Below are 24,349 nucleotides of genomic sequence, written 5' to 3' on the forward strand. Positions count from 1 at the left end.
CTTGTACTACCATGGACTTGTTTTCTAATTGTGCTTTGCACTAATATCTAGTTTTTGTATAGTCTTTTTCCTTTCACTATTTTGAATAATTTATGTATAATTTGTGTGCTGTCTGTCTCTGTGTCTGTGATGCAGCTGCAAGCAATATTTTCATTGTACATGTAACTGATTGTATTTGTGATTATGGGGAAACTTGACATGATTTAACGACAATAGTTTTACTGAAAGATTAAACAAATTGTCAATAAAATATAACCTGCAATTAATTTTCAAGACTTTCTATCCACAGTGCAGTTAAACTGTAAACTATTTTATTAACAAAGATTAATTTTATGTGATGGATTCTATAAAGGAATATAACTTTTTCATTAATTTGCATTCGGCATATTTGCATCTCAGTTTTTTAAGCTCCTGATTCATGCCTTCTTCTTCTTGCGTATGGCGTGCACAGCCTAAAGTTGTATGACAACTTGTTCTATTTGATCTTATTTGATTGTGCACACCAGGTTGATTGCATTCGTCAAAACAGGGCGGACCACGTGAAGGTTGCAATCTCCCACCCCCTGATTCATGGCAGTGAGTTGGGACAGATGTTATGTCATTAATTAATGATATTATTTCAGAAAAATGGTTCCACTTTCTAGTCAGCGAAACCATACAGATATGAAATTGTCTTTGACCGTTTTGTTTCAATCCAGTTCGTAGCAACCAAAAACATAACTATCAATAACAAAAAATAGACAAGATCTTGCATAATCCTTTCCCCCAACCTCAGGGAGCCCCAAGTACTTCACATAAAATTATGTGCGTTTGTTTAGAGTGCGGTCACTATTGCAATGTTGTAAAGTGCAAGTTGCACAATACTCTGATCTGAAACATAAACAAAAAATATTGGAAACACTGCGAAGTAGTCCAGCATTTGAGGAAAGAGAATCAAATGTTAAAAGTTTGAGGTCAATGACCTTTCATCAAATCTGAAAAAAAATTCTGATTAGTATTCCTTACCCTGAAATATATGGTGTGATCCAACATACGTTCAGTATTTCCTGCCTTTCATTTTTATTCTTTTGCATAATACGGCAAGTTCAAAATTGTAAATCTAACACAGAAACAACAAACAAATGGCACTTTCACATTCAGACACACTGGGACTTGACCAAAATATTGCTTAAAGGGATATCTATTTTTAAGGAAACTTTTAAAGGAAAGAGGTAGAAATGTGTAAAGGCTCGGGGAAAGAATTTAGGTTCTTGGTGGCTGAAAGCATTGACACCTACTGTGTTCAAGCAAAGTTGGAATTGTGCAGGTGGCCGGAATCATAGGAGAGTAGAAATCTTAGACAGATTTAGGATTGAACAAGCCCACCGAGATAGGGAGTGGGGAAGCCACAAAGGAATGTGAAATTATCTATGAGAAATTAAAAATCGCCCCATGATGTAAAGCAATGGTATACAACATACAGTATAATCCCAGAGCATGGTTAAAGAAAAACACATGGGATTTTTAGTTTAACCTTCCACAGCGAGGAGTGAACCAACCATTTCCACCATGCCCTTACCCACTTGGGTGGCACTTAGCTGTTGTAAAATCTCTAGTCAAAATGGTCCTTAAAAACAAGTCCCAGCAAAGCTCAGCACATGCAACAGCTTCGCCATGCCTGCCCCAAGAAATCATTTGGCAATTGGATAGTCATACCCATACTCTTCAGTGTCAAAACTGTTTAAAGAACTAAATAGTTGAGATTGTCAGAAACGCAGAAGGAAATACTAGGAATAGTACAGAAGGTGCAGGATCAGTTCATTCCTAGGAGGAAGAAAGATTCCAAGGGGAGAAAGGGGCGACCATGGCTGACAAGGGACGTCAGGGTCAGTATAAAAATTAAAGCAAAGAAGTACAATGTAGCAAAGATTAGCGGGAAGCAAGAGGATTGGGTAATGTTTAAAGAACAACAAAAGGTAACCAAAAAGACAATACGGGGAGAAAAGATGAGGTACGAAGGTAAGCTAGCCAAGAATATAAAGCAGGATAGTAAAAGCTTCTTTAGGTATGTGAAGAGGAAAAAAATAGTTAAGACCCCTGAAGACTCTAGAAATCGTGGATGCATTGGTGATAATTTTCCAATGTTCTATAGACTCAGGATCAGTTCCTGTGGATTGGAGGGTGGCTAATGTTATCCCACTTTTCAAGAAAGGCAGGAGAGAGAAAACAGGGAATTATAGACCAGTTAGCCTGACATTGGAGGGGAAGATGCTGGAGTCAATTATAAAAGATGAAATAGCCGAACATTTGGATAGCAGTAACAGGGTCGGTCTGAGTCAGCGTGGATGTACGAAGGGGAAATCATGCTTGACTGATCTTCTGGAATTTTTTGAAGATGTAACTAGGAAAATGGACAAGGGAGAGCCAGTGGATGTAGTGTACCTGGACTTTCAGAAAGCTTTTTGATAAGGTCCCACATAGGAGATTAATGGGCAAAATTAGGGCACATGGTACTGGGGGTAGAGTGCTGACATGGATAGAGAAGTGGTTGGCAGACAGGAAACAAAGAGTAGGGATTAACGGGTCCCTTTCAGAATGGCAGGCAGTGACTAGTGGGGTACTGCAAGCTCGGTGCTGGGACTGCAGCTATTTACAATATACATCAATGATTTAGATGAAGGGATTCAAAGTAACATTAGCAAATTTGCAGATGACACAAAGCTGGGTGGCAGTGTGAACTGTGAGGAGGATGCTCTGAGAATGCAGGGTGACTTGGACAGGTTGGGGGAGTGGGCAGATGCATGGCAGATGAAGTTTAATGCAGATAAATGTGAGGTTATCCACTTTGGTGGCCAAAACAGGAAGGCAGATTACTATCTAAATGGCATCAAGTTGGGAAAAGGGGAAGTACAATGGGATCTGGGGGTCCTTGTTCATCAGTCTATGAAAGTAAGCATGCAGGTACAGCAGGCAGTGAAGAAAGTGAATGGCATGTTGGCCTTTGTAACAAGAGGAATCGAATATAGGAGCAAAGAGGTCCTTCTGCAGTTGTACAGAGCCCTAGTTATAACACATCTGGAGTATTGTGTACAGTTTTGGTCCCCTAATTTGAGGAAGAAGTTCTTGCTATTGAGGGAATGCAGCGCAGGATTACAAGGTTAATTCCCAGGATGGCGGGACTATCATATGCTGAGAGAATGGAGCAGCTGGGCTTGTACACTAGAGTTTAGAAGGATGAGATGGGATCTCATTGAAACATATAAGATTGTTAAGGGTTTGGACACGCTGGAGGCAGGAAAGATGTTCCCGATGTTGGGGTGGTCCAGAACCAGGGGCCACAGTTTAAGAATAAGGAGTAAGCCATTTAGAACGGAGACGAGGAAACACTTTTTCTCACAGAGAGTGGTGAGTCTGTGGAATTCTCTGCCTCAGAGGGCGGTGGAGGCGGGTTCTCTGGATGCTTTCAAGAGAGAGCTAGATAGGGCTCTTAAAAATAGCGGAGTCAGGAGATATGGGGAGAAGGCAGGAACAGGGTACTGATTGGGGATGATCAGCCATGATCACATTGAATGGTGGTGCTGGCTCGAAGGGCCGAATGGCCTACTCCTGCACCTATTGTTTATTGTCTTTTTTATTGTCGATTGTTTATTAAAATAATAATCATACTATTATGTCTTAAATTTTTTTAATGTAATTTAAAATTTATTGATTTAAATCCGAAATTAGAACGTTCAAACAATACGAATAAAATATATCTAAATGCATATAATTGTTAAAAATTTAATAATAAAATATTCTTAAGTTCACAAAGATAATGCAAAAACTAACCTCGAGCTACAACCTTTCCTCTCCACTGAAGTGCACCAGATTTCCCAATATGACTCTGGGGAACAGTAGGAAGTTTAGTTTTGTTTAGTTTAGTTTAGAGATACAGTGCGGAAATAGGCCCTTCACCCAGCGAGTCCGCGCCGAACAGCGATCCCCGCACATTAACACTATCCTACAATAGTGAAACGCTTGGATAGAGTGGATGTGCAGAGGATGTTTGCACTAGCGGGAGAGCCTAGGACTAGTGGTCATAGCCATAGAATTAAAGGACGTTCTTTTGGGAAGGAGATGAGGAGAAATTTCTTTAATCAAAGGGTGATGAATCTGTGGAATTATTTGCCACAGAAGGCAGGGGAGGCCAAGTCAGTGGATATTTTTATGGCAGAGAGATAGATTCTAGATTAGTACAAGTGTCAGAGGTTATGGGGAGAAGGCAGGAGAATGGGGTTAGGAGGGAGAGATATATCAGCCATGATTGAATGGCGGAGTAAACTTGATGTGTCGAATGGCCTAATTCTACTCCTATCACTTATGACCTTCTGACCTACATGCACGAGGGACAACTTAATTTATCAAGCCAATTAATTTACAACCCTGTACGTCTTTGGAGTGTGGTAGGAAATCGGAGCTTCTGGAATTTCCACACATTTACTTATACACTTTGTCAGATGTAAGTAAAAATTAAAAATTAAATGCTGGAAATATCAATGGAGATAGAAAGAGTTAACATTTCGGGCCAGTCATCATTGTATCCCTTAATTCATGTTTGAATATATTTCCATCCATTCCCACATAATCCCAGCAAGATGTAACCATATATTGTTGTAGATTCCGAACAAAGCAACTTGGTAATTTCTCATTTAGAATTTCATTTAACATTCAAAACTGTTTATTTTGTGTTTCTTTTGGTTCAGTTATGTTTAAAGTGGTTTGCCAATTGTATGTGATCTGCAAGCTTTGTGAAACATTAGAACAAAATGGTCTTGTAAAATATATTGCCATGAAAATGCTTCATATTATGAGAGATAAAAGATTATTTCTACTTTGGATGTGGTCATTGTCAGCAAGACCAACACTAAATTCCTTATTTTTTAATTGTCCCTCAAGTGTGGTGGCCCATTTCAGAGTCAACTACTATTTTGTAGTAGGAAGGAACTGCAGATGCTGGTTTAAACCAAAGATAGACTCCAAAAGCTGGAGTAACACAGTGGGTCCAACAGCATCGCTGAAGAAAAGGAAAGGAAGGGACTTGACCTAAAACATCACCTATTCCTTTAAGTTATTCCGCTGAGTTATTCTGCTGTTCCGCTGAGTTACACCAGCTTTGTGTGTCTATCTATGATTTTGTAGTTCTGGAGTCACATTGTGGCCACATCAATTTTATTTTTCCTAGATGCATTCTTAATGGTAAGCTTTATGGCTACCTTTGCTCATATTTTCTGTTTTTTAATTTTTAATTCCAGATTATTTAGTTAACTAAATGCCATAGTAAGATTTGAACATGCCATTAGTCAACATTTCTGGAGTACTGCTTTGTCACATAGCTACTGTAGTCAAATACAGCAAGCTTTGTCACAATGTCTAATGTAAAATAGTAAGATTAAACGAGAACTTACCAGTTTGAAGTTTGATCTGTATTTTATGAGGAGTTACGATGAGGGATTACGTGAAGAACCCGCTCAGTGCGCAGGCGCGGCATACTTCCAAGCAGCGGTGTGGAATCACAGATAGACACAGTTATTTGAAGTAAACATAGTAAAGATAAGGAGACATCAATTTATTAGTTTGATCCATATAATGAGGGTGGGAGCGGAGGGCACGTAATCCCTCATCGTAACTCCTCATAAAATACAGATCAAACTTCAAACTGGTAAGTTCTCGTTTAATCTTACTATTTTACTTTGGAGTCACGTGAGTGACTACGTGAAGATTTCAAAGCTCTGTGATTTCAAACCGTGTAACAGTTTCATTTCACTCACTGCCGAAGTTCTTGAGGGAGGAAGTGTTATCGTAATCAACCAATGAGTCTATTTGTAGAAAAACACAATGGTATTTTTTAAACAATAACAACAAAGAATTAAGTTGCTCCCCTGGGCTTAAATTAAATATTTGCAGTTCGTAAATCTTTACTGCAAATAAACCAGGTTTTGCCAACGGCTTATTATAAAATTTCTGAACGGTCTTTTCCCCCCCACCATCCTGCTGTAGCCAGGATGTGGTCTATAGGCATGTCCATTCTTTAGCCGTCGACATGGATGCTGTCCCGGTGGAATAAATTTGTACATGTTAGTGTTTATCCCAGCAGTTTCTAGCACCTGCTTGAGCCATCTCGCAATGGTTTGGCTCGTCACCCGACCATAAGGTTTTTGTGACTGACCCCCAAGGCTTTTCATCTCCCTCGAATATTTTGGTTGTGTCTATGTAGGATAGTAGGTGGGTCATGGCACATAACCGTGGTTCTGGTGGGTAAGCCACGACTGGATTAGGTGTTCCTGGTCTGCTCTGTTTGAATCAGTCGCTGGATAACGACAGATCTGGTCTGGAGCTGTGATCATGTTGTCCAGTCGCAATAGGTGTAGTGACTGGACCCTCTGAGCGGATACAAGTGCCATCAACATGAGCGTCTTTAGTGTAGCTTGCTCGAGGCCGGGGGATCTGGCTGGTGGCCATTCCCTGAGATATGTCAGGACCACACTGATATCCCAAATATGGGTATACCTGGGCTTAGGGCTTGATATTGTAAATGCCCTTCATCAGTTTTACCACCAGTGGATGGGATCCCATCGCCTGTTGTCCTGGCGCTGGTTTGAGATAAGCAGAAAGAGCACTCTGCGCTGTGTTGATGGCACTGTAGCTGATCCCTACATCGTGGTGTAGATAGGCCAGGAACTCCAGTATGTTGGTGGCTGTAGCTGTTGCGTATGTTGTCCCTGTTTCCTGGCAGTACTTCTCCCTTTTTTGATGCTGGTTAAGTACTGCCTCTTGGTGGATGTTCGAAGGGATGCCGACATGGTGATGGTTTGTTTGGACAATCCCAGTTCCAGGTAAGGTCTGTTCAAACTTGCAACCCAGGCGTTTAATTTTCTCATGGCATGGGTGTTTAGCTTACCTGGTAGGTAAGTAGCTGATAGCCAAATATGTCTTTCGACGCACCATTGCCAAATCATGTTGACCAATTTGTCGCATGATAATGATTTTATGCCACCCATATGGTTAATATAAGCCATCACCGTAGTATTTATCAATTTGTAACCGAACATGCAAGTGCTGCATATTAGATACATATGCTTTTAAACCATAAAAGGCGCCCAACATCTCTAGATAGTTAATGCCCAGTGTAAGTAGTAATGATGACTCTAGGTTAGTCCATCCACCTGTGCTGGATATGGAGTTAGTCGCTCCCCAGCCTTGAGCACTGGCATCTATTTTAGTAACTAAAGTAGGGTTAGTGATAAAGATAGGGCTGAAACTATGCCAAACGTTTTCTGCCCACCACTGTAGCTCTGATATTGCTTCAGTGGGTAAGTTCATGACACGATCATAGTGACCTGTATGTCATTTTATTGCCTGTACCTTTGCTCTCTGTAAATTTTTTGATAGTGCAAAGGTCCGAATTGTGTAGCCGGAAATGCTGCTACCATTTCCCCAATTACTCTTGCTACTTGTCGAATAGTTGGTCGCTCGTTGACCATTAAATTGTTGCATGATTGTGCTAATTCAACCATTTTTGCCTTTGGCAAGGTAACAGTCATCTGGACTGAGTTAATTGTGAAGCCCAGGTAGTCCATGATAGTGGATGGCTTCAACTTAGATTTATCTGGATGCAGGACGAACCCCAGAGTTTCGAGGAGCTGTTTTGTAGCTGATACTGCTGCCACAGCCAATTCCATCATTTTCCCTACTATCAGAATATCATCCAGATATGCCATGACAATATGTTTTTGTTTTCTTAGTATTGCCATGGCTGGGTTCAATATTTTGGTGAATAATCTTGGGGCTGAAGTTAGCCCATAGGGCAATGCTTTGTACCATCCAGATAAACTTTAGGTATCTGCGATGATCCTTGTATATGGGTACTAGATAGTAAGCATCTTTAAGATAAATGCTTGCCATGAAGTGTCCTTTGGAATTTAGTTGTTTGGCAGTAACATATGTCTCCATTTTGAAATGTATATACTTAACAAATTTGTTTAGTGATGTTAAGTCAATGATGATGCGACAGCCACCATCTTTTTTGGTTTTAGTGAATATATTCGATACAAATTCCAAAGGTTCATGTTTGGTCTTTTCGATGACCCCCTTTGTGATAAGTCTCACCAGTTCAGCTTGTCCCTCACGTTTCTCTTTGACGGAGGGAGAAATACCCTGCCTATGCTTCAAACCGTTGCAATCTACCTCCTGTTAGTATTAAGCCTCCACCTCCCAAAAGTTGATTGGAACCAGACCCACCTACCTCCATGGTTACGGGTATTTCCTCTGATTCCCTTTGGTCGGAGGAGGCTTGCGAGGTGTCTGATGTGGCGTGTTTGTTGGGGGTTGGCGCATTTTCCATGGGGTCCGCTCTGGGCCCTGGTCTAAAAAAGACTTACGGTGAAAGTAAGCGGACCCCGAGCTTTCACCAGTGTTGAATGGCGGATGTTTACTGGTGGATGCGGCGGGGTGCTGCCACTTGGTGGTGTGTGTTTTCAGTTTGCTCGTTTTATACCCTGCCTTCCCGAAGAGCAGCCTTTCTGGCTCATCGGCTGGTGTTTTACATAGCCCGGCAAATCGAGGATTGATGGCAGGTTTGATGATTTCTTTCCGCAGATTATTAATTTCAAACTGCGTGTTACACAACAACGCGAGTGTATCCTGTTGATTGGTGGTCATCTCGGTGTTGTTTATAGAACGAGCAAACGAAGTGATGCCTGCTGTCAATAGTCGGAGTATCCGCTGCAGCTTTAGCTCGTGGTGCCGGATGGTTGCCCCAATGTGTCCCCAGATTTGGCTGTTCACCGCTGGTACTTTTAGAGATTCACAGTTCTCCGGCGCCGTATAGGTATCTAAAGCTTCATTAATCACCTGCTCCTGCAGAGCTCTGTTGGAAAGGTGATTGATACTTGCCGCTAGTTTGGCCTCTAGCGGTTCCCCTGCACGGGGTTTTGACACGTAGCGGCCCACTACACCAAGCAGCTGTTCCTGCTCCTGCACCCCCTGCATACTCCCGAAATCTTCAGCCATAACCCCTTGTTCTGGACCAGCCCAGTCCTGGTCCCCAAAGCTATCCTCTGGAAAGGAGGATGCAATGGACAGTGCAGGAGGCACCGTAGAGGGAGTGCCTGACCTCCCTCTGCAAGAGCTCCCCTCCCGGGGTGCACCTTGCTGGAGCACCTGCTCCAAGAGCCGCTCCATGCGGCTCAGGCGGCTGTCCCTCCCCCTCCTGGGTGGAGAGACGTCCCCGTCCGACGAGTCGGATGCCACCGGCCGGTTGCTCTTCCGTTTGGCTTTGCCTCCAGCCCGCTGTTCAGGCATTAGCGGAGCTGGACTCGGCTCGGTGTCGGGGATAGCGGAGCGCCCGGATAGCGCTCCTACCGCCTGTTGCTGCCCCCCCCTTCTCCTCTTGCGGAGTTGGACGGGAGGCAGATTTCTTCGAAAGTCTTGTCTTGAGTGTGGACATTCTGCAAGAGAAGCCAGCCGGCTCTTCTTCGGTATCGATGCCGAAGGAAAGCCGACTTCTGTTCACTTAACTGACGGTCCGTCTTTGAAATTGCAGTGGAGTGTTTGACTTCCGCTGCTGCCGCTGTTGCACTGCTGGCGTAATGCCGCGCCTGTGCACTGAGCGGGTTCTTCACGTAGTCACTTACGTGACTCCGAAGTAAAATTCCACTCTTACACTTATGTCTGTTAGAATGTTTTTTTTTCAGGTTTGACCTTGACTCCAAACATCAATAAAATGATTTAAATTCAATTTGTGAAGAGTGTTCCCTATAGGTTAAGTTAGTGTTGCTGCCTCATAGCTCCTGTACCCTAGTTTGATCCCAATTTCAGTGCTGCCGGGGGGGGGGGGGGGGGGGGGGGGTTGTCCCCTCTCCCACGGTAGGGAGATTTTGCATTTTTCAGCTTGAAATTGTGCAATCTGGTGCATACTGTAGCGAGTCTTTTAACCTACACTTGAATGCAACATTTAAGCTTTAAATTGGATTAGGTATGAATTAGGTTAGGCTAAATTACATTCCTAATTACATTCCACAGTAGAGTCAGGCTCTGATCAACAGGTGCAGCACATGATTGACCTTAGTATATTCATGTATGGAAATCAGATTATAATTCATGCTGTTATGTATATATATATATATATATATTTAAAAAAACAGAGAAACAAGGCAAGAGTAGGATTTTCATCACTGTTCTGCACAAATAAATAAATCAACCTTACCCTTTGACTATAGAAACAAGACGAAAATAATGCCACGTATTCAATTGTATATGATTCAATGAAGTTAAGATATATATATATGTAAAACATATATATGGAAACAGGCCCTTCAACCCACCAAGTCCACACCGACCAGCAATCGACCATGCACCAGTTTCATCCTACACGCCAGCGAGAATTTACAGAAGCCAATTAACCTACAAACCTGCACTTCATTTGGATGTGGGAGAAACCAGAATATCCAGAGAAAATCCATATGGTCATAGGGACAATGTATAAATTCTGTACAGAGAGCACCCGTAGTCAGGATCAAATCTGGGTCTGTGGTACTGTAAGGCAGCAACTCTACCACTGCGCCAACGTGCCACTCCATTAAATTCTTTTTTCTGTAATATATTTATTATGGTGTCACGTCAATAAAGATGAACACATGATTCTAATTTCTGCCCTTAGTTGGATAACACACATCTCCAGTCATTGTCTTTTATGGCTGGTTTTCCACCTCTTCAGTCTGAAGGTCTCGACCCAAAACATCACCCATTCTTTCTCTCCAGAGATGCTGCCTGTCCTGCTGAGTTATTCCAGTTTTTAGTGATTATCTTCAGTTTAAACCAGCATCTGCAGTTCCTTCCTTCACTCACTCTTTGTTAAGCAAATCAGGTCAATTCTCATAATATTATTCACCTCAACTAGGTCTTTTCTTCACCTCCGTTGCTGCAGAGATTACAATCCCAGTTATCAAATCTTTCTTCAAAGTGAAAAAAAATACCAGCCCTGCCAACATCTTCATAAATCGCCCCTGGATCCTCTCCAGAGCAATTGCACCCTTTCTGCAATGTGTCATAGTCTTACAGCATGGAAACAGGCCCTTCATCCCAACTTGTTCATGCAGATCAGGGGTCGGGCATCAGAGCAGAACCTTAGCCCGGGATTCATCCCCATGGCTTCGGAGGTGGCACTGACGCCCCCACTCACCCGGTCTGCTCCTGGCTCTGGGCCGGGGTTAAAACTCCATGGAGTGTGGACAGAGCGGCCGACGGACACAGAGCGGCCGGACGTGAGTGTGGGAGGTGTGAGCGGTGCCTCGGGGGAGGGGGGGGGGGCGTGGGGGGGTTGGGGTCGGTGCTGGGACCACCACCATGTCTCACCTATCACACCATCTGCAATGGAGAAACGAAACAACTTTTTTCCCCCAAAATCATCAAACGGGCTGGTAGTTTGACAGCCCTGCTTTAAACCGATGCCCTCTAGTTCTTGAATCACATATCCCGGGAAAAAGACGGCATTCACCTTATATATTCCCCTCGTGGTTTTTACTCACCTCCAAAACAATTTTTTCTTTATTTGGGATTTCCAGCACCTGCAGATTTTGGTTCCATGAATGGCAAATGTACTGCAGTTTGCCATGTTAAATAGTGTGCTTAAGAGTCTAAGACAATTAAATTGCTCGTTCTTTACGGGAAACCCGCTGACAGAAAATTATTCTCATTGGTGAGTGTGGAGGAGATCTGGAAGCCTTGGATGAATTGAATTGTTCATGACTTTATTTATTATTTATTTTAAATTTGAGCATGAGAAATTTGTGATCAGCGTGAGAGCGTGAGAATTTCATGAAATGCGTGAGTCTCACGCTCAATGCGTGAGAGTTGGCAGCCTTGCAATTTCTAGTTCTGTCTGTGTATGTTCTTCCCAAGACCACATGGGGTTCCTCTAGGTCTCTAGTTTCCTCCTACATCTATAGATGTGTTGGTAGGTTATTGGCCAGTGTAAATTAGTCTTTACTGTAGGTAAGTGGCAAAATAATCAAAATGTTGAGGAATAAGCATAAGAAAAAGAACACATTTTAGGGCCATATGTAAAAAAAAAATGGGGGGAATGGGACTGATTTTGTTGGGATTGGCATGGACCCCTTGGGCCAAAAGGCCCCCTTCTGTAATGTGATATGTGGGTAAATTATCACTGCATCAGAGCGGCATCAGATTATTATTTTTTTAAACCTGCCACTGCCTCTCATGTTTAAATTATTGTTTTTCAGAATGTACAGCTGACAACTGTGATACCTGCTTCAACAAAAATTTCTGCACAAAATGCAAACCAGCATTCTACTTGCATAAAGGAAGATGTTTTGATATCTGTCCTGAAGGATTTGCCCCAAATAACCAGACAATGGAATGCACTACGACTGGTAAGCAAACTTCAGTGCAAAGCAAAGGAATGGTTGGCATTTGTGCAGGGCATTTCATATTCTCAAGGTGTTTTAAAGTGCTCTTGGAACCAAGTTAAAACTTGTGATGCAAAATCACTGCTATAATGCAGGAAATATAGGAGCCAATTTACATGCAGTAAAGTCTGACAGATTACTTATTTTATTGATGTTGTTTGAAGGGTATAACCCGGCATAACAATGTAATAATCTATTCATATTACTTCAAAATGAAACTGTTTACATCTACCTAAGAGAGTGGATCAAAGTTGGCTTAATGTTTTATCAAAAAGGCAACTCCTTCACACTGAGCAAGTCCTAATGATTAGTGTTGATGGAAAGCTAGAAAATTCGATGTCTTAAGGAAAAAATGTTTCAAGCCACAAAATGTGGATCATAATACAAAGTTGCAGATTGGGACCTAGCTTGAGACACCTGAATTACAATGGGAAAATAAGGTTATAAAGCATAAAGGAAAAAATAGAATGTTAAAATGGTAGAATAGGTTATAATCTATTGTAGATCAGTGATATTGTAGAACAGTGATCAGAAAAAGATATTGTATATTAACTGAGGAAGAAAATGAGGGAAAACTAGATTAAAAGCAAAAATTGAAGTGTTGAAGGTAAGGGAGAATAATAAAATATAGGAACTGGTAAACAAACTAATGTTCACTTGGCTCCCCTTTTATCACCTGATAGCCAAATGATATAATGAAAATTAAAATTGTTTATTCATCATAACAATCAATCTCTGTGAATGAATTTACAACTTGGCAGAAGGAAAATGTCACAGTTATTGAATCATAGAACATTTACATCACAGAATGAAGCAGTTCGTTCCTGGTGTTTTTCCTACCCAACCCTCATTCCGTCTTCCATCACAATCTGTAGCTCTACAGGTCATTGCTCTTCGAGTACACATTCTGTTTAAATATGATGAATGTTCTGCCTTTATCACCTTTTTTCAAGCAGTAAATTCCAGACCACTTTAACCCTTTAGGTGAAAATCACTTTCCTCATCTACCCTCTATTCTTTGCACAAATAACATTAAGTCACTGCTGTCAGGTTTTGACCCTTCTTACAGGGACTAGATCCATCTGACTTAGTCTGTTTGAACACCCCATAATATTAAAACACCTAAATTAAGTCTCCCCTCAGTTACCTCTAGAAAACAACCCTTGCTTATCCAACCTTATCATAGTCACCACTTTCCACTCCCAAAAACATATTAATAAATCTGCATTATATCCAATCACACCATTCCTCTAATGGGTGATCTGCAATAATCAAGCTCTAGCCTATCAAGTGCTACACGTTTAATAAATTCATTGTTCTTGTATCCTATGCTTCGGCTAAAAAGGCAAGCATCTTTTTTGCCTTTTCAACCACTTGTTATATTCTTCTGTCTTTAAGCATATAGATTCACATTCCACGTCCCTCTTTTCTTATCTTTGACTGGATAGCATGCACATCTTTACACTGTACCTTGATACATGTGACAAGAATAAATGAAAGTAAACTGTTCATCCTCATGTTTCAGCATCTCCTATTCACTGTATATTCCCTTGCCTTATTTGTTTGGCTGTTAGCTGTTTGACTGTTAGCAAAAAGTCGCCACTGGCAGGCGCCATCTTAGATTCAACTGAATATTAATAGCCCATTATCTGTTTATTTGCACTTTATCTGTTTATTTATTCATGTGTGTATATATTTATATAATGGTATATGGACACACTTATCTGTTCTGTATTCATGCCTACCATATTCTGTTGTGCTGAAGCAAAGCAAGAATTTCATTGTCCTATCTGGGACACATGACAATAAACTCTCTTGAATCTCTTGAATGTTGAATCTATTGCATCTCTCCAAATACGATAACTCAGACTTCAAATTAAATTTTCCACTTTACTGCCCTACCTGCTAGACCAACTAATTATTCTTGTAGAAGGCTTTCTCTTCACTGTCAATGACATGGCCAATTTTTGTATCATCAGCAAACTTTGTTATCATGCCCCTTACATTCAAGTCATAAACATTAATTATAATGAAGCAAGGGGCCAAGTACCCAGCCTCGTGGATCCCCATTGGCAACAACCTTCCAATAATAGAGGCCACCTATTTGCCTCCTGCCATTTGGAAATTTGGGTACAATTTGTCACAACACCTTGGCTTTCTTTCACTTCTACTCCTTTTAAATATTTCACGCAGGGTCTTATCAAAGCCTTGCACAAATTCCCGTAAACTGCATTATGTGCACTGCCTTTAATCGGCCCTCCCCATTACCTCCTCAAATCATTTAACCGAGCTACTCAGATACAACTTTCTCTTAATCTTAATGAAGGTGAACATTGGCCCTTGGATTTAAATCCAAGTAATACAGGTGTTGCATTAGCTGGCTTGTAATTACTTGGTTTATACCATTGTCTCCTTTTTTAACAATAGTACACCATCACCAGTTTGCCAATCCCTAGGCAGCACTAGCCAGAGTCTTTGCAATTTCCACATTTGCTTCTTTTAACAACCTGGATTATGTTTCATATGGTCCATTTTCAAAGACCGTTTCAGTTTTTAACATTTTACTGAACTTTTACAAAACCCAATGAAATTTAGCCCTTGGTCAACAGCATTTATCTCATTGTGATTTGGTAATTGGGCAATAGAATTAAAATCAGTGGAGCCCACTTTCTGTTCCTTGTCATGGTTCAATGACCCCTAGTAAATATGTACTAATCGGGAGTAGTTTTTAGTTAAATAGCTATTGACATCCAATGTTCACGCTCATATTTTGATGAGGAGCAATGCATCCATATTGTCATTCGGCACAGAAAACAGGCCACTTGGTTCACTGAGTCCATACCACATATCTAACATCCATTTACATCAATCCTAGTGTAATCTGATTTTATTCTCTTTACATTCCCACCCATTGTATGTACAGCCCTAAATGAGCAGATTAAAGCAAAGCAATGAATTGGGGGTGAGAGGTTCTTGGTGAAGGAAAATAAACTGAGAACGAAGAAACAAGAATATATAGAACAACTTTGTTTTTCTGTTTGCAGTGCATTGCGAAGTCGGTGAGTGGAATGCATGGAGTCCCTGTACAAAGCGAGGGAGAACGTGTGGATTCCGGAGAGGCAGCGAGTCAAGGAGCCGGGATATAGTGCTGGAACCTTCAGCACATGGCAACTCCTGTCCAAAGACCACTGAGAGAAGGAAATGTAATGTTCAGAAAAAGCGGTGTCCACCAGGCCAAAAAGGTAAGAGGATTTCTGTGAGACTTAGCAATAAACCATGAGCCCTCTGAATAACCAACTTCATAATGCTACCATAAATGCCTCAAAGAACTCAGGAAACCAATTATTGTTACCAGTGATTATTATCAAGTCTGCATGCTAGTGTTATTTGTAGAAAGGAACCGCAGTTACTGGTTCATACTGAAGATAGACACGACGTGTAAGAGTAACTTAGCGGGTCAGGCAGCATCTCTGGTGAAAAAGGATGGGTGATGTTTTGGGAAGGGGGCCTTCTTCAGACTCTGAAGACTCTGAAGAAAGGTCCCAACCTGGAAAGTCACCCATCCTTTTTAGAAACATAGAAACATAGGTAGAAACATAGAAAATAGGTGCAGGAGTAGGCCATTCGGCCCTTCGAGCCTGCACCGCCATTCAATATGATCATGGCTGATCATCCAACTCAGTATCCCATCCCTGCCTTCTCTCCATACCCCCTGATCCCTTTAGCCACAAGGGCCACATCTAACTCCCTCTTAAATATAGCCAATGAACTGGCCTCAACTACCTTCTGGGGCAGAGAATTCCACAGATTCACCACTCTCTGTGTAAAAAATGATTTCCTCATCTCGGTCCTAAAAGTCTTCCCTCTAATCCTTAAACTGTGACCCCTAGTTCTGGACTTCCCCAACATCGGGAATAATCTTCCTGCATCTAGCCTGTCCAACCCCTTAAGAATTTTGTAGGTTTCTATAAGATCCCCCCTCAATCTTCTGAATTCCAACGTGTACAAGCCGAGTCTATCCAGTCTTTCCTCATATGAAAGTCCTGCCATCCCAGGACTTCTCCAGAGATGTTGCCTGACCCACCGAGTTACTCCAGCACTTTGTGTCTATTCGCTGTTTTATTTGTTTGATAACTAGGAAAGTAAGCATTTAATTTTTGCATTTGAATATCCGTTAAATTGTTACTCTTTCAATATTTAACTGTAATGCTCTCTGTATTCCTGCTGATGAAAGACCACTTAATCTCAGGCTTCTGGCAAACATATGTGAAATGTTACGCAAAGTAGGAATCCTGTTGAAGTGACTATAAAAAGCTGAAGTAATCAACAAATTACTAACTCCAAGCAATCAATAACATATGTTACATTTATTCAGTGAAACCAGGCAATTTGCTTCATGCTTCTCTGAATGACCATACACACTTTGTTGTTTGTGCTCAAATAATCCAAAAAGGTTTTGCTGCCTCTGAGCATATATCAATGTTGTGAAAAGTAAGGCTGGGAATAGCCTTGAAAAGAGTTGCTGAGCAGGAGGCAGCCAAAAAGCATGTTTTGTAAGCAGAAAATGCAGAATTACCTGTCGTGGGTTTTTTAATAAACAATTTGTGAACACCCAAGGAGAAAGGCCATGGGAAAGGAGAAATCTGTGGGAGAGAGATAATGGAGGTTTGCTTGAAGAGCATGGAAAGTATTTAATTGCTGAATCTGGCAGTTCCAAACTCCAAAGATAGACACAAAAATCCAGAGTAACTCAGCAGGTCAGAGAAAAGGAATAGGTGGTGTTTCAGGTTGAGACCCTTCTTCAGACTGAGAGTCAGGGGAAAATGGATTTAAGAGAGAGTTAAATAGAGCTCTAGGGGCTAGTGGAGTCAAGGGATATGGGGAGAAGGCAGGCACGGGTTATTGATAGGGGACAATCAGCCATGATCACAATGAATGGCGGTGCTGGCTCGAAGGGCCGAATGGCCTCCTCCTGCACCTATTTTCTAAGTTTTCAATGAAAATAAAGGGACCCGCTGAGTTACTCCAACGTTTTGTGTCTATCTTCGGTTTAAAACAGCATCCGCAGTTCCTTCTTACACAGTTCTAAGCTCCCTTCAGCTGTCTGGTTTCCCGAGGCCTGGGAAATCCAAAGCACTGGACCAGGGAGAACTAGCTGACTGGATAGAGAATTGGCCTCACAGAATGAAGCAGAGGTGAGACAGAGGTTCATATGTAGTTCCTCTAACCTCAACTACTGCATCCGGTATTCCCAATGTGGGCTCCTGTACATTGGTGTGACCAAACGCAGACTCAGTAACTGTTTCACCCTGCCTGAAGTCATCTGTTGCCAGTCCTGATGTGCTGGTCTTTCCTTGTTTCCAATTCCCTCATCCCCTACAATCAGTCTAAAGAAGGTTCCTGACCCGAAATGTCACCTATCCATTTTCTCCAGAGATGCTGCCTGATCCACTGAGTTACTCCAGCATTTTATGTCTCTCCTTGGTATAAACCAGCATCTGCAATTCCTTTTTATTTTTAGAAGCTGGGATGTTACACAAGATGTCATACAAGATGTTGGTGTGGAATTTGGAGTATTGTGTTCAGTTTTCATCACTACGCTAGAGGAAGGATGTTATTAAGCTGGAAAAGGTGCAGAGAAGATTTACAAGGATGTTGCCAGGAGGGCTTGAGCTATGAGAGGTTGGGCAGGCTCAGATTTTATTCCTTAGAGTGCTGGAGGCTGAGAGGGTGATCTTATAAAGGTTTATAAAATGATGAGGGAGATAGATACGGTGAATGCAGAGAGTCTTTTATCCGGGGTAGGGGAATCAAGAACCGGAGGACATAAGTTTCAGGTGAGAGAGGAAAGATTTGATAGGAACCTGAAGGGCAACTTTTTCACACTGAAGGTGGTGGGTATATGGAACAAGCTGCCAGGTGAGCTAGTGGAGGCAGAAACCATAACACCATTTAACATACATTTAGACGGGTACATAGATAGAAAAGGTTTAGATGGATATGGACCAAATACGGGCAAGTAGAACAAGCATCAGTGGGTATCTTTTTCAGCATGGGCAAGTTGGGCCGAAGGGCCTGTTTCCATGCTGTATGACTCTAACTCTTTGACAGGTGTTTAAAGAGCTCAGAGCAAACTGAACGTAAGAAAAGAACCTCACAAATCTCACTGCCTTCCAAAATCTGAGGAACAAGGCCTCACTTAAATATAATAATTGACCTCAAACTATTATTTAATTCCCCAAGTCTTCTCTAGTTAAACTGATAGTGTTCAGTTGACACTGGTTGTGTCAAATTTTACATTACCATTATTAACCCTCCTGCTGCCCCACCCATGAGAGGGAAATGTCTGAAACCTATTAAACCGACTTTGTTTCTATCAACTTTGAATGTTTAGAGTTAAAATAGCATAATTTATTTTAATTTTATTTGTGCATCTTTGATTTATTTTAAGTTATTCCAAAAATTCCTATGTCAGAATGCGACAATATTTTTGAAGTGGCCCTGAGAATGTTCTTGAAATATTACCTCTGCCTGTCTGAAGCACATTTTGCTGTAGAAGTCAGCATCACAAAGAAACATGGAAAAATAGATGCAGTAGTAGGCCATTCGACCCTTCGAGCCAGCACCACCATTCAATATGATCAAGGCTGATCATCTAAAATCAGTAGGCAGACAAAAATGCTGGAGAAACTCAGCGGGTGAGGCAGCATCTATGGAGCGAAGGAAATAGGCAACGTTTCGGGTCAAAACCCTTCTTCAGACTCAGTACCCCGTTCCTGCTTTTTTCCCCATATCCCTTGATTCCTGTAGCCCTAAGAGCTAAATCTCTCTTGAAAACATCCAGTGAAGTGGCCTCCACTGCCTTCTGTGGCAGAGAATTCCACAGATTCACAACTCTCTGGGTGAAAAGGTTTTTCCTCATCTCAGTCCTAAATAGCCTACCCTTGAGGTAGATCAAGATATTACCAGGTAAACAAAGGAAATGGTTCAAAGACATTCTCAAGGCCTCATCAAAAATGTGTATCATTCTGACTCGTAGGAATGCCTGGCCTTTAACAACTCCAAATTTATTGAATGGCATTATGAACCTCACGTTTATGTAGCACAGAAGCCCAATGTAAATGACAGAAAAGCATATACTTCCCAAACTACTCACTTGCTCATCCTGCCAAGAACCTCATGGTGTAGTCCATGACAAGTCTCACATTGGCCTCATCAGCCACCTCAGAATTCATAGAACTGTAGAGAAAGCACGACAGTCATACAGCACGGAAAAAATACCCCTTTGACCCAACTTGCGCACGCCGACCAACGTGTCACATCTACACTAGCCCCACCTGCTCGTGCCTGGCCCATTAACCCTCTAAACCTATCCTATCCATGTACCTGTCCAAATATCCCTTAAAAATTATAATTGTACCTGCCTCAACTACCCTTTTGTTCCATACACCCAACACCCTTGTGTAAAAAGTTACTCCTCAGGTTCCTATTAAATCTTTCTCTCCTCACCTTAAATCTGTGTCCTCTGGTTCGCGATTCCCCTCTCTGGGAAAAAGACTGTACATTCCTCTCATGATTTGTACACCTTTATAAGATCACCCCTCATCCTCCTGCACTCCAAGGAATAAAGTCCTAGCCTGCTCAAACTCTTCAAAATGTCGTTCAGATCGAAAGGTCTGAATGACAATAAACGAATCTAATCTAAGCTTCTTCTAGCTCAGTCCCTTGAGTTCTGGCAATATCCTCATTAAAGTCATCCTCAAATCCGAGGAACAATTAAATAAGTAGAAGCTCCCGTATTATGTACTTTTGGATCCTACAGAGTTATTTAACAGATTTGCACCTGAGGTTAGTTTTTTTGTGGTTATTTTGGTTCGTTTAGATGATAACCATGTTAAACCATGTCTTGCACTAAACATTTGTCATATTCCAAGAAGGGCAAGGGAAGGGATTCCAAACCTGTTCAAGTAGTTAGTACAATATGATAGAAAACAAACTTAAAGGAAGTCCTGAGCTTGCATCTGACCATTGTATGACGACAGATGGCACAATGGGCTAAGTGCTCGGCTGGCGACTGGAAGGTAGCCGGTTCGAATCCCACTTGGAGTGCATACTGTCGTTGTGTCCTTGGGCAAGACACTTCACCCACCTTTGCCTGTGTGTGAATGTGTGTGAGTGATTGGTGGTGGTCGGAGGGGCCGTAGGCGCAGATTAGCAGCCACGCTTCCGTCAGTCTGCCCCAGGGCAGCTGTGGCTACAGAAGTAGCTCACCACCACCGAGTGTGACTGAGGAGTGTATGAATAATGCGATGTAAAGCGCCTTGAGTATTCTAGAAAGGCGCTATATAAATCCCATCCATTATTATTATTATTATTATTATTGTATGATCAGGATATGAGAGGTGAAAATCTGTACTTTTGATCAATACCTACTATAAGGATCCAAAAAAATAATTTCAGACTCTCCTACTGTGCTGTTCAATTCATAGACAAGTTCGTCTAGTACATAATTAAAAAGGGATTGATTCAAATTTATTATTATCGTACTTTACACTTGGGGTTATGAATACAGCAATTCAATAACTGCACCTTATGAAGCCTGAAGAAACCATGCACTTACACATTTGCTTTCGTCAACATTTGCAAACTTTGTCAAAAATTAGAATTCCTATCAATTGAACAAAAACTTCCAAATCACAATTTTAACAATATTAAGAGTCTTAATACCACTTCCTACAAACGAGGAATAATTGTAGAATAAAAACAGCATATGCTGGTAACAAGCAGCAGGTCAAACAGTGTCTGTGCTTCATGTCAAAGGATCCTGAAATATTAATTCAGTTTCACTTTTCACAGAAGCTGCCTGGGGGGTGGGGGGGGGGGGGGGGGAGGGGGGGGGGGGTGGGAGGAGGGTGTCCCCTTCCCATTGGAATTGTGCAATATGGTGCATACTGCAGCGAGTCTTTTAACTTACACATGAATACAATATATATGCTTTAAATTGGATTGGAGCGTTTTTGAAAGGGGGGAGGCTGTGCGATCACTGACCACTGGCCTTGGGGGTACCCGGTGAGGGAGTGGAGCAACCGAGTGGGGAGAGGGTGTGGAAGAAGGGGGTCCCCCCCTCCAAGGGTAGGAACTTTTTGAAATTTGATGTATTAAAATCATGTTTTAGTGCACTGTAGAAGTATGATTTCAATGTTTTTTGTATGAAGTATTTTTAAGAGGTAACTTTTTAAGGGGTAACTTTATCCACACAAAGGGTGATGGGTGTATGGAACAAGCTGCCAGAGGAGGTAGTTGAGGCAGGGACCATCCCAACATTTAAGAAAAAGTTAGACTGATACATGGATAGGACAGGTTTGGAGGTATGGACCAAAAGCAGGTAGTGTAGCTGGGACATGTTGGCGGGTGTGGGCAAGTTGCGCCGAAGGGCCTGTTTTCACACTGTATCACTCTATGACTACATTATACCTCCACCATGCATGAATGCTTCAAAATCAAGTGATCGAGTTTTATTGCCATATACTCAAGCATAGAAACATAGAAAATAGGTGCAGGAATAGGCCATCGGCCCTTCGAGCCAGCACTGCCATTCAATATGATCATGGCTATTCATCTAAAATCAGTACTTCTTTCCTGTTTTTTCCCCATATCCCTTGATGTTGTTAGCCCCAAGAACTAAATGTAACTCTCTCTTGAAAACATCCAGTGAATTGGCCTGCACTGCCTTCTGTGGCAGAGAATTCCACAGATTCACAACTCTCTGCGTGAAGAAAGTTTGTCCTCATCTCAGTCCTAACTGCCCCCCCTTTATTCTTAAACTGTGACCCATGGTTCTGAACGCCCCCAACATCGGGAACATTTTTCCTGCAGTTACAGTAAGTGAAAATCTAGCAGGCAAGCAGGATGCTTTCTCCAACCACCCCCATTTGAAGTCCACTACCTTCCACCGTTTCTACCCAGTGCTTGGTACTTACTTCCAGCAGCCACTGGTTGTCCTCCAGGATGCACTCTCTCTCCTCTCAACCCCCCTCTCTCTCTCCCCCTCTATCTCTCCCCTCCATCTCTCTTTCCCCTCTCTCTCTCTCTCCTCTCTCCCTCTCTCTCTCCTCTCACCCCTCTCTCTCCCCTGTCTCCCCCTCTCACTCTCCCCCTTCCCTCTCTCTTCCCTCTCTCCCCCTCTCTCTCTCTCCTCCTCTCTCTCTCTCTTCCCTCTCTCTCCCCGTCTCTTCCCCTCTCTCTCCCCCTCTCTCTCTCTTCCCCCTCTCTCCCTCCCACCTCACTCTCCCCACCTCTCTCGTCCCCTCTCTCCTCTCTACCCCCCTCTCTCCCTCTCTCTCCCCTCTCTTTCCGCTAACCTCTCTCTCCCCTCTCTTTCCCTAACTCCTCTCTCTCCCCTTCTCCTCTCCTCCCCCTCTCTCTCTATCCTCTCTCTATCCTCTCTCTATCCTCTCTCTATCCTCTCTCCCCCTCGCTTCCACCCCTCTCTCTCTCTTTCTCCCTCCCTCTCTATCTCCCCCTCTCTCCCTCCCTCTCCACACACTCTCCCCTCTCTCTCTCTCTTCCCCCCCTCTCTCCTCTTCCCCCCTCTCTCTCTCTTTCCTTCTCCTCTCCCCCCATATCTTCCCTCCCACCTCACTCCTCACCCCTTGCTCCTCTCCCCTCTCTCTTTCTCCTCTGTCTCTATCTCCTCTTTCTCTTTGCCCCCCCCCATCTCCTCTCTTTCCCCAGTTTCTCTCTTTCCCCCTCCCTCCCCTTCCCCCTCTCTCTTTCACCACCTCTCTTCCCCCTCTCGTCCCATTCCCTTCCTACCATCTCTCTCTCCATCTTCTTCCCTCTCCCCCATCTCTATCTGTCCCCCTCTCTCCCCCCCCCTCTCTCCCTACCTCTTTCCCCCTCTCCCTCTTCTATCGCTCCATACCCCCCCCTGTCCTCCCTCTCTCTCCCTCTCACACCCCCCTCTCATCCCCCCCCCTCTCCTGTCTCCTCCCTGTCTCCTCCCTGTCTCTCTCTCTCTCTCTCCACCTCCCTTTGAGAGTCTGTCCCTTCGGCACAGAGACTCTCGCGGCCTGCGGCGCGTTCCGCCGCCTCCGCGGCCCGGGACACTCGCACTGTCCGGAGCGCTCCATGGCCGAAGCTGCAGCGAGCGACTCGCTAGCCGCGCAAATACTCGTCAGCCCCGCAAACTCACCAGCCCCGGCTCCCCGCATCTGTATCCGCCCGCTGCTTCCATCCCTCCCTCAGCCCCGGCTCTCCAACGCCCGCGGACCATGCAGTTTATCCGAGTTTTGAAATTTTTGTTGGTCACATAATTTCTCACCACAGAGCGTGAGAAATTTCTGATCAGCGTGAGGGCGTGAGAGTTTGCTTGAGGGCGTGATTCTCACGCTCAAAGCGTGAGAGTTGGCAGCCCTGGATACAATAATGTTATACCACATGGTACACTCAGATCTTAAAGGTGCAGGTACACTTGTATACCATTTGCTGTTCTGGACCTGGATATACACCCTCTTGCTCCTCTCTCCACTCAGCATGCCAGCCACCACACAAATTCCATTTTCTCAATGATGAAGCAGTAACAGGTTTGTTACGAGATTCCGTAATGGTAGTTCCATCCAAAGACATTGAGGGGAGGTCAATAGATAAAGTACAACCAACACAACTAGATTTGACTTTGTTACCTTGGCAGTTTCACGGGACTTCTCGCCAAAAGGGTGGAAGATCATTGGAGTTTTCTGCAAAAATTGGAGATTATTTACTGGCATCCATTTGTTGTATTAAAAAAGACTTGTATTGTTGGGAATCTTACACATGCAAACCCTAAACCAGGATCCTGTCCACTCAATCTACTTAACTTGACGACAGATGGCACAATGGGCTAAGTGTTCGGCTGGCAACCGGAA

The 24,349-nt window shown here is 42.9% G+C and overlaps 1 protein-coding gene across 1 annotated transcript in view; it reads left to right on the forward strand.

Annotated features, from left to right (window-relative positions):
* The window catches only part of rspo3 (R-spondin 3), an 82,596-nt gene that overhangs the window by 19,791 nt on the left and 38,456 nt on the right, over nt 1–24,349 (forward strand). Inside the window, exons 3-4 of the mRNA XM_033021220.1 lie at nt 12,258–12,407; nt 15,488–15,685. Coding sequence (XP_032877111.1) covers nt 12,258–12,407; nt 15,488–15,685 — 348 coding nt within the window. The remainder of the gene's footprint in view (nt 1–12,257; nt 12,408–15,487; nt 15,686–24,349) is intronic.

This window comes from Amblyraja radiata, chromosome 5 (genome assembly GCF_010909765.2).
Source record: "Amblyraja radiata isolate CabotCenter1 chromosome 5, sAmbRad1.1.pri, whole genome shotgun sequence".
In the NCBI taxonomy this organism is placed as follows: Eukaryota; Metazoa; Chordata; class Chondrichthyes; order Rajiformes; family Rajidae; genus Amblyraja; species Amblyraja radiata.